This window comes from Takifugu flavidus, chromosome 4 (assembly GCF_003711565.1).
Source record: "Takifugu flavidus isolate HTHZ2018 chromosome 4, ASM371156v2, whole genome shotgun sequence".
NCBI lineage: Eukaryota > Metazoa > Chordata > Actinopteri > Tetraodontiformes > Tetraodontidae > Takifugu > Takifugu flavidus.
In genome coordinates, this window is record NC_079523.1 from 12,678,107 (window position 1) to 12,689,154 (window position 11,048).

The following is an 11,048-nucleotide window of genomic DNA, read 5'->3' on the forward strand; positions in this document are numbered from 1 at the left end:
CATTTTAAAAACTCCATTTGTTCTGTGCGCTTTTATTTTGAAATATAAAACTACAACCGGATGTAACAGCAAATATATTGCATCGCTTCATATAGCTAGGGATATTGCGTAGTTGAGGCAATGGTGAAAGTGGTGAAACATCGGTGTGTGTTCTTTTTCTCAAATGCCGACGAGCTGTTTTCGAATTCAGAGAGCAACTGAGCTGAAAAGCTTTTACAACAATAGTTAGCTCGGATGCTAACAGTAAGTGTCGTGGGTACAAAGTCAACATTGCCATTGAAAGGCTGTGCGTGCTCAGTCTGGTCCCGTTAGCTCCACCGACTTGAGGTAAGTCAAGTGGTTTAACAACTTATGAAGGTAATAAACTAACGGGTTATTAAGGTGGTGGAACATGTGTCGTGAATAAATACTATCTAACTATATCTGATGTTGGAATTAAGCTGTATGCATTGTCATCACTGTATCATGTTGTATATACTGCATATTAAACATGTTGTTCCATAAATGTAACCTCAGCCTTTATTAACCAGCTATCTCTCACGATAACAAGATTTTGGTCCCCTAGCTCTCCATCAATCATGTATTTTGACTACTTTGTGTCTTTGTGTATTTGGCTGTGCAAGATGGGTCGTATGTAGAATATTGACGTGGCCGGCTTCAATCTCTAATTCATGACTTAATCTTCATTATGGGTTGAAGTCCAGTGTCGATGTCACCAGCTGTCACCTGGTTGTAAAACTACCCACCTCTGCTCTCACTCAGGGAAGATGCAGTGTCTATTTCTGCTGTCAGTAGATGTAGATCTACTGTACAAATGTAGTAACTGTTACATTTGCAAAGGTGTAAAGAATTTTTATATACAGCTTTATATACTTGTTTCTTTAAATCCTGGATGGGTGGTTGTGTGTGCGCCTTGAGTAATCTCCAAAAAGAAATGTCTACCAACAGAAACACATGTAACAAAGTCAAATCAACCTGGATGCTTTATGTACACCTCTGTCGCTCCAGGCCCTGCTTTGAAAAGCCTTGAGGTGTTTAAAAGGGAGAGGCCCACACATAAGCACATAGCTCTAGGCGGTCATAACAGTTAATATTGTTTTTTGTTTGTATTGTAACATAATGAATCACAGATTATATGGTTTCAAAAGGACTGTGCACAACCTCACTCAGTTCTTTCAACTGCATTGTCACGTCACCCCTTTTTTTTTTCTCCAGACAGAGTAGAGCTGTGTCAGCACTCTGTTTGTGGTAGGTGTATTGTTTCAACCCCCCATCCCCACAGAGAAATAAGTGAATTTTATCTGTCTTCTGCTTATTTTATGAAAGCTAATTTATTTTTTCACAGCATGACAATGGGGCTCCTCTGGTCAGCTCACCTGCAATGTTATATTTTTTAAAAAGACTTCATTTTGCTCATTTTCAAATATGACTATTATCTCATTCTTCTTTTCCAGAATTGCATGTTCCCCTGTTATATCCCGTACAGCCTCCCATGTGAACATATTTATTGTGGCTGTTGAGTTTCTCAATTTCATATCAATTCCTGAAATTAGAAGTCTGGTGGAAATCTGCTTGCTTTGCACTTCTTACCCTTAGTGTGCAGCTTATATTTTTCTATGACTCATTTTAACATGTGACTGTATGCCTTTTAAGGTTTGATCCTAAATATGCAATTGAGGTGATATTTAAATGGATATTTAAAAGATGTCTATTCATCACTTGTGTGTCTTACATTAGGAGGTGCCCCTGTCCCTTCATCTGAACTGACCCTCCATTAACCACTGATCTACAAACATGGCTAGCACAGACTCTATCAGTGTGCGAGTCTTCTCTCTTAACTGCTGGTCAGTGGCCGGGTCTTGCAAAGTTTGCTAATATTGTTAGTTTTTATTTCCTTATTCCTTATATCACGTGAATGAACAGTGAGTTCTTGCTTTTCTCTTTTCCTGTTTTAAAGGGGGATCCGTTATCTCAGCAAACACGTTCCTCAGCGGTATGCCATGATCGGAGACATGCTGAGCAAGGAAAAGCATGATATTGTCTTACTGCAAGAGGTTGGAGGAACCTCTCTTGAATACCCTTCCAGCATGTACATTCAGTTAAAACAGACATGCTACAGTGGAGAACCACCTGATCGTAGATAATAGTGCAGTGATGTCTTTTTTTCAGGTTTGGAGTGAGAAAGACTATCTCTTTTTGAAACAGAAACTGTCCAGTTGTCATCCTTACTCGCATTACTTTAAAAGGTATATTTTTAGTCTTATGTCACTGTGTCCATTTACATGTTTCTGAAGCATTTAGTGGCTCACTTAAGAGTGTTTCACACATTCTGGTGCAGACCGAACACCTTCACAAGAAGAAAAACATGCTACCCACCCTGCACCGTGCTTTGTCGACCCCGCTGTCCAAAAGTTCAAGTGGGTCGACTTAAATCCTGCCTGTGTGAAAGCACCCTAAGATTAAGATCCACAAAATCAGGTGCCATCAAAGGCTTTTCAATTGCATTGGTGTCAGAAAAAAATGTACTTTCGTGGCCTTGACCCACTGGGACAGAGGAACATGCCCTAATTAAAAAGATTAATGATGGAATACGCTTGTCTTCAAGTCTACATTAACTGGTAGACTAAAACTTACATCGATTTTTATAATCCACAGCAATGTGATTCATTAATCAGCTTGTTGGAGCTGCTTTTTTGGTGGTACACATCAAATCACAAGTTTTTGGTTTTTGTCATTCTGCAGTGGAGTCATCGGCAGTGGACTGGCCATTTTCTCTAAACATAGAATCCAGGATGCATTACTTTACCGCTATTCACTGAATGGCTATCCTTATATGGTAAGTCATTGTCGCTGACTGCAGGAACTGCAAGTTAAAGCCTCTTCTCTCTTATTACCTGATTTTTTTTAAAATAATTAGGCACACCATGGGGACTGGTTTGGAGGTAAAGCTGTCGGGCTGGCCATCCTAAATATTGGCAGCTTGACTGCCAATGTCTATGTCACTCATGTAAGGGTTTCTAACATCAGCTCTGAGGTCTATCTGTGCAGTATATTCAGTTATTGATTAACTGTTGCTGTCCGTTTGTGTTTTAGCTGCATGCTGAGTACTGCAGAGACAGAGATTCTTATCTGCCTCACAGAGTGGTTCAGGCATGGGAGCTGCAGCAGTTTGTCCGGTACTGTGTGTGCACATATTCTTTAGTTCTTAATGCTACATTTGTTTACTTGTGTACATATATACTGCTTTCACCTCAGTACTCGCTCCATTGTTCAAACACTGTTGCTGTGTAAACAAAATTGAAGAAAGCTTGAAAGCCTTGACGTCATGGATTGGCATGTTTTTCTCCTGGTAGCCACACTTCTGCTGGAGCAGATGTGGTCATTTTAGGTGGGGACCTGAACATGCACCCCCAGGATCTTGGCTGTAGACTACTGAGGACTTCAACTGGACTCAAAGACTCATATTTGGAGACATCTAAATTTGATGTAGGGAGTTGGTATTCACACTTCAGTATACATAATTGTCCGTTAGTTGTTTGGGATCTGCATCCTGGTTTGTGTTGCAGGGGTGTGAGAACGGTGTGACTTTAATCCCAGAGAATCCTTTCATCTGTAAAAAGGAGCTCGGGCCCTTTGACAAGGGAATTCGCATCGACTACATCCTGTTTAAGGTCTGGAGAGGTTTACTGTTATGTCGCATCTGTAGTCCATTATTGAATTCTTTTTCAATCAAGCTTATTCATGTCTCTTTTTTGAACCCACAGGGTTCTTCCAAGGCAGACATTTCTTGTGATTTCATGTGTACCACCAAAGGCTCTGTTGCTGACCAGCCTTTCCCATATTCTGACCATGAAGCTGTAACAACTCACTTGAGGTTGAAGGCATGCACTCCAGCTGACACATTATCAGAAAGTCATAACAGTTCCGCAGGTACACTAGCACTCTGCTTCATCAAAATGAGTCACAGTACAGTTATAGCCATGTTGAAATTCATAAACTAAACTTGAGAAATCCAGATAATTCCGTACAAACTCAAAGTCAAGGAATCAAATTCTTGTAAAGCACAAAACAGCTAATTTTTGAATTACTTATGCCTCAAAACACATTAATGTCTCTTGCTTTTTGTCTTACACCCTTTTCCATCTTTAAGGAAAAGTGGCCGAACTGGTTGACATGGTCACAGAGGCTCGCACTGAGGTTAAAGTGGGTTTGCACTGTGCGGAGAGGATGCGCTACACAGCAGCACGTACTGCAGTCATGGGATTGGCTCTGCTCTTTCTGGAGCTGGCTATTGTCGCCGTCTCTTGGTTGGCCCTGGGAACAGATCAGCCTTTCCCCCGCATCTCTTTCTATATGCTGGCAGCGTTGTGTGTTGCCATCTTGCTGGCCACCTCAATGCTGTATGTCTTTTATACCATGGAGCTGAAATCTCTTCAGGGAGCTGAAGACCAGATGAGGCTGATTGTTGGTAGTCTGCAAGCAAAGCTCAAGGGCTTTCCTTTGGCTGAGCTTGGCGGTGAGTTTCGTAGTCCTCCTGAGGGTTTCGAGCCCTAATGATTTGGATCTAGAAAAATAATGCTGTATCCATGTGGGGCAAGATGTGTTGCTTTAAAGAACACACAAATATCAGCTTTAAAAGGAATGTTTTTAGAATGCCAGGGCAAAATTATGTTGGATATAGTGGAACACATTTTTAAATAATCATCACATGATCAAGGCTAGAAATCTGGCTATTCATTGTATTTAAAACTGTAATATATATCTAGATATAATTTCCATGTTAATCATATTCATTGGCATCATCTTATAGTGCAGCAGTAAAGCTGTATTTAACACATTTTTTCTTTCCTTAAGCCTCAGGTTAAATTGCATTCCGTCCTCTGATAGATTCTAGGGACCATCTTTTTTGTTTTTGACTTTTTAATCACTCTCCTTTTATTTGTTGGCTACCACACAGCCAGTGTGGGTCTGTATTAGCTGATGACATATTTAAACAGAAAATAATGCCGGACAAGCACGTGGCATGTTGGTAGCAGGCACTCCACAACTTGTTTATTATTTTGTTCTTTTTTATCTAACTTTCCTTTAAAGGTCATATTGTACCCGTAGCACTTTCAATGCAGAACACTTTTTCGAACGTACAAGGTCTCCGCTCACATTTATAGTTAAGGTTCGGGGTGTTTTTTGTCAAACTTTACAGTATAAGATACACGAATAAATTCCATTGGTTTTTTTATTATCACATTAGCTCTCATTTTGAATTTCAAGTTTCTTTTCCTAGATTCTGATATGAATGTGCCTGTCCTTATCGTTTTCACGACCTATGCCTGTAATGAAGCAAAAAGCACAAGTTCCCATCATTCATTCAGGTTTTTGACCATCTTTTAAGTAACATTAGGTTAAAAGACCCAGTGGCTTCTTTTCCCAACCCCCTGCATTATAAAGATTGTTAGAGAACATATGAGGGTTGTCCACAATTTTTCCAATATTCTTCCCTTTCAATCATAATATATTATAAGACTTGTGCACCAAAAACTGATTACATTGATTTTATTCTGCATAATAGAAACAGTCCTGTATATATGATTTTCAAGCTATGGAATTAGACTATTAGAAGTTTATGCAGTGGACCTTTAAGACTTGCAGCTAATGTAAATGTAGATGCGGAAGGCTAAGGGATGCTAGAAGCACTGAAGATTGATACAATGAAATGGATTGAAGCTTTCCTTTCGTGCACATTTCTAGACTTTTATTGGTAATAGTGTAACCTCTCGTGTAATGACCCTAATTCATGTGATCTCATCTATTTGTTGTAACAAGCCTGAAAAAGCCACAGCTGGTTAAAATAAGAATTTTCCTCTTGCACTCCCTATTATTTTTGAGCAAAGTCAGCAGAGAAAAGGAGAAGCTTTATCTGCATGTCTCAGCTTTCACGTTATATTATGTCAGGCAGTCGTTCTTTCATGTTGCAGACAATCATCACTCCAGATAAACGGTAAGAATATGCTGATGATATGAAATCTACTGAATAAATCAGTCAGCCACAACATCGAAACTCACCAGCCAGGTTTGCCTCTGACCTATTGGATCTGGGACATGTGGTTTCTGAGGGTTTTTCTGTGAATCCTCTGGTTCCGGCAGAGCCTCTGTTTTTTCCGTGGTTCTCTCGCATTCTATGAATGCATAATTGGTCTGGGCTCTTAACAATCTTCCTCAAGTCACTCCTCGTTGCTAACATATGTCACAACATTCCCACTTAAATATTGCAGATTTTATTTATTTCACCTCTCCTGTCAGTGATTTTACTGTTGTGGCTGATTGGTGTTGTCGATCCTTTATTTGGTGTTAAAGTTTTACAGTATATTCAACATGTTTAGTGCAGTTACCTGACTGACCTCATAAACTGTATTTGTGTACACACTGAAGTCTACAACATGCTAACTGTGATCATGTTTTACTTTTTTTTCCCTCTTCGGTGTTTGTAGTTTTTAATTTTATGATGATGCTTTTATGATACTGAATGTCGTAAAATACTTTGGGTTCATCCATCTGAAAAGAAATTACAGATTATGAAGAAAGCCCCAATAAAGATTTGAATCTAGAGCAGTTTCCTGTAAATTCAGTCTCTGCTGTCTACACTAGAGGACGATATAAGCATAAGGGAGAGGTAAACGCCAAGATGCAACATGCTGGATGACTAATGACACTTAGGCGGCAGCCGGGTCATCAGAGAAAACGGCTGCCAGACTGCCAGAGTCCCATATGCAAGGCAGTGCGTGTGCACCCTCAAGGGAACGATAAACATGGGTGTGGTGCATTTTCAGTTTGTCACCAATCTATGAAAGACCGTTTGAAATATGCACACTGGAAATATACATGTACACATTGTATATGTACACACTCTAAAAACGTGTAAGTACGCATTGTAATTGCAATGCTGTAAATTCATTTCAGTACACTCGGATGTTGTGTCACAGGAACCGGAAAAGAGTGCTATCTTAAATAGCAAAAAATGATATTTGACATGCAACATCTCCATTGAATATTGGGCATAATATTATTGATACGCCTAGTAACTGGAATTTGACAATTTATACAATTTTGCCTTAGTACAATTCAGTGGATGTCCCCCCTAAAAATAGAGCTGTATAAGAAGTATTTACCTCGATTGAGAATACAATTGAAAGACAGCATGCAAATAATGTGTAAATATTCAAATCATCATACCTTTACACACAGACGTATACAACAGGGCCATCATTGAAATGTATGCTAATTCATCTCATAGAATTAGTATATCTAAAGTAAATTTAAGTAGTTATGTTGAAAAGAGGTGATGAGTTTGTGGCAGTGGTGAGGTGTTCCAGAAGTCCAGTTTGCTCTAAGAGCAGTCTTCAACTTTTTTGCATTGTTCAATTTGGCATCTTACAACACCCCATAGATTCTCTTGGAATCTAGGTCAGAAGGGTTTTGGGGCCAATCAAACAGGGGCTTTAAACCAGGTATTTGTATTTCTGGCAGTGTTGGTTAAGTCCTGCTGTCAAAATGAAATCAGCATTGTGACGACCCTGGCTGTGTCTTCTCTGCCTGCCTCTCTGTTGTCTCCTCCATTCTGCAGGCAGTGGGTGGGCCAACTGCTGCTAAGTGGCGATCCAGCTCACCTGGACTGATCAGCTGTGAGGGCTATAAATGCTCCACAGTCTGGGCAGTCACTCTCTTGCTTGGCTCCCTCCAGGACTGCTTGGGTGTTCTGCTTTGGTTTGTTGTTTTGCCTGATCAATCAATAAATTCCCTTTGTTCTAAAATCCATCCTGTGTGTTCTCCCTAATTTGTCTGAGCCCTGAGCTGGTTCATGACAGCATCTCCATGAAGCTCAACGAAGGAAGCATGAATGGACTACACTCATCTTGGACCTGAAAACTTTAACACTTGAGAGTGGCTTCGGTTCTGTGCATGTACACTCTTTCTCCCAACTCTGGGACATTGATTACCTTGATTTGACACAAAATATGCCAACTTTAATCCAAAAATATTGGACTTTCTTTTGGCCTTTGTTTTGAATTTGGTAAAATCTTTCACTTGCTTAACACAAGAAATGCAATACTTGAAACTCATGTCCTGGATCTGTTTGTGGCCCCTGAATATCAATTTAAAACAACCACATTCAAAGACAAGGGATAGATTAAAATAATTCTAACAATTTAAAAAAACAACATAAAACACAAAAAAGCCAAAATAATGTCAGCTCAATTTGTGTTAAAAGCCAGTGCAAAGAGGTGTGTTTGAAACAAACATTAGAAATGATCTGTGCACAGGGCACACCTACATAAAACATCTAACCGCAGGCTGTTCCAAAGGTTGGGAACAGCCAAAAAAAAGGTTCTCTCACACCTTGTTTTTAGACATGACAGAGAAACAAACAAGAGGCAGCAACAACTCTAAAACAAATAATGCACTCTTAAATTTAAATTTAATTTGAAAAGTGAGGGGTAGCCAATGAAGGGAAGCCATGACTGATGTGGTCCCCCTTTCTCTTCCCAGTGAGGAGTTACATTTTCAACCTGCTGAATCTGGTTCTTGTAAAGCACAAAACAGCTAATATATGAGATATGCAGTAATCCAAACAAGCTGTTGGAAATATATGAATCACATTCTCAAATTCAACCAGTGGGAGATGTACTTTTACCTTCCGCAGGAGCCACAACCAGAAAAAGCTTGTAACTATGCTAAACTGTTGTTGTCAAATTCTCAAAGGGTTTTTTTTTTTTTTCATGGAGGAGCTCGGTTTTACCAAATAAAATATTCAGTCTTTTATTCCTTAAGTGTGAGAAGGTTTATTTCCAGGTTAATTTTCAGGTATGTTGAGTTAATTAGCTACCTAATTAACTAAAGGGTGTGGCACTATGAGTCTTTTTTCACAGTGTTGTCGTTATATAATTCAAAGAAATAAACACTTGAAACACATCAGTCTGTGTATAACACATCTAAATTATATAGAGCATGTTTGACTTGAATTGAATGACTAAAATAAATCAATCCCACAATCTCTATTGGATTTCTAAACTCTGGAAGAGACGGTCTGTAGAAGAGGTAATAAATTAAGATTTTAATGATATACTGATGAAGTCAATATCCAGAAGGCTGCTCCAGTTATCTGACCGGTCCGCTACTGCCATCCTCTGGTCAGTTAAGTTATTACACTGCATCGAATGCCAGGTAACCCTGAACATCTGATGTGAAATCTTCTCCCACTACTACAGCTAATGGCACACCTGTCTGCCCTTCCCTCACTTTCCATCTCGGTTTCCTTCTTCTCTGGTATGACCGACTCCCTCCTAGGCAGCCACACGGAGAGCTTCAGGGATTTATGGCTTTCATTTGCACTGCCTCGGGGGGCACATTTTTCTATCATATTGGCCCCGCTAACTCATCTGCTTGTTGTATTTTACTGCAACTTAGGCAAACAAAACAAACATGAATCTCAAGAAGTTATGTTAACTATAAGTGGTGCGCAGGAATTCTGTTTTCCCAGTGACATTGGAGGAGATCCAGCTATGCTTGGGACACTTCCAGACAATTCATACCCAATAAACACCTGCTTGACATGGGACTTTATGGTGTCATTACCAATTCTAGGATGTCCCTGCAAAATGTTTTTATACTTTTTAGCTGTGAGATGTTACAATGTCAACGCTTTACATCTTCTGTATGGAAAGACTGGTCTAACCCACAGTTCTAAATTTGCCTCCAATTATCTGATTAAAATTAAAATGCCACAAGAGAGAGTTCTTAAATTAGAAAGTATTGAATTAAGCGGACGCATGCACACACACACACACACACACACACACACACACACACACACACACACACACACACACACACACAGATGATGAAATAACAATATACAGCATATATCAATGGATAGTATGATCTGTTCTTTCTTTCATACTATCCATTGATATATGCTGTATATCAATGGATAGTATGAAAGAAAGAACAGATCATGCTTGCAAGTTGCAAAAGATGTTGCAACTTTTGCTTGTGGGATGATGGACCAAACTCGAAATTTTCAAATTTGATACTGCAAAAATTTGAATGCAGACACTTCTATTTTTCTTTCACTCTACCATCATAGACTTGAGAATAGACTAACACTTACTCTGTAACGTCTAAACGATAAAAATACAACTAGTAGGCTGTGTGTCTTGCATTTCATATATAGGATCACAGGACTAAAGAGAAAATCTTCAGATTTGGCTAAAATCATTATAACAAAAATCTTCATTCAATCATATTGCACAATTATATTTTATTTTCCTGCATGTTTTTTTCTGTTTTGATGGGTCTCTCTTGTCTTTAAGGATCAGAGGTTGGAGGTGTGGGTGGTGGATCTCTGCAGGTACAGCAGAACCCCTTGAGGAATAATCAGGGGCAGCGGAATTCCCTGCATGTCTCTGTGGGAGGCTTCCAAAGCATCTCTTCCTCTACAACGCTACTGAGTTTACTAGATTACTAGATTACTTCTGACCCCCAACAATTTTTACATGCTTGTGGAATGTTTACTTCTCTGTCTCTTCCAGTGCCTCATCCAGAATTCTCCTGTGCCAAACTGCATCTCCCAGCCTCCTGCTCCTTTGACTGGGTTCCCAATAAAAGTAGTATTTAAAACAGTCAGTGGTCTCAGCCACGCTCTTAGGTCCAGAGAGTGGTGAGAATAATTCTGATTTTTGTTTGCTGAAGCAACTACATATGAGTGAACTTAGTCCAACTGGCAATTATGCTTTACTAAACCAGTCCAGAAACAAAAGAGCAATAAAGCAGAAAAGGGACATAGTGATGATGACACATATGATAACAAATTAATAGTTGAAATCATGGGTTAGCTGGACTTTCAGCTAGTGGGCTCTTATATGTAGTAGTGCACATATAAAACAACCACACTACAGCAGAATTTGAATGTTTAGCTTGTGACAGACTTTGATTCAACAATAAGCTACAATTCTTCACTACAGCAGTCCAGCTGTGACAGCTGCAAAGGATGAATC

The 11,048-nt window shown here is 39.4% G+C and overlaps 1 protein-coding gene across 2 annotated transcripts; it reads left to right on the forward strand.

The window, feature by feature from the left end:
- Positions 1-62: 62 nt before the first annotated feature.
- LOC130524336 (sphingomyelin phosphodiesterase 2-like) lies at positions 63-6,601 on the forward strand. 2 transcript variants are annotated; one of them, XM_057030366.1, is made up of 12 exons: positions 81-327; positions 1,216-1,248; positions 1,738-1,844; positions 1,958-2,054; positions 2,170-2,246; positions 2,743-2,836; positions 2,918-3,007; positions 3,094-3,176; positions 3,354-3,486; positions 3,567-3,671; positions 3,765-3,930; positions 4,151-6,601. In XM_057030366.1, the coding sequence occupies exons 3-12, from the start codon at positions 1,795-1,797 to the stop codon at positions 4,552-4,554; spliced, it is 1,299 nt and encodes a 432-aa protein (XP_056886346.1). In that variant the 5' UTR covers positions 81-327; positions 1,216-1,248; positions 1,738-1,794; the 3' UTR covers positions 4,555-6,601. The 2 variants fall into 2 exon arrangements, with proteins under 2 accessions (XP_056886345.1, XP_056886346.1); XM_057030365.1 differs by lacking the exon at positions 1,216-1,248 and having other exon boundaries at positions 63-327.
- The last annotated feature ends 4,447 nt before the right edge of the window (positions 6,602-11,048 follow it).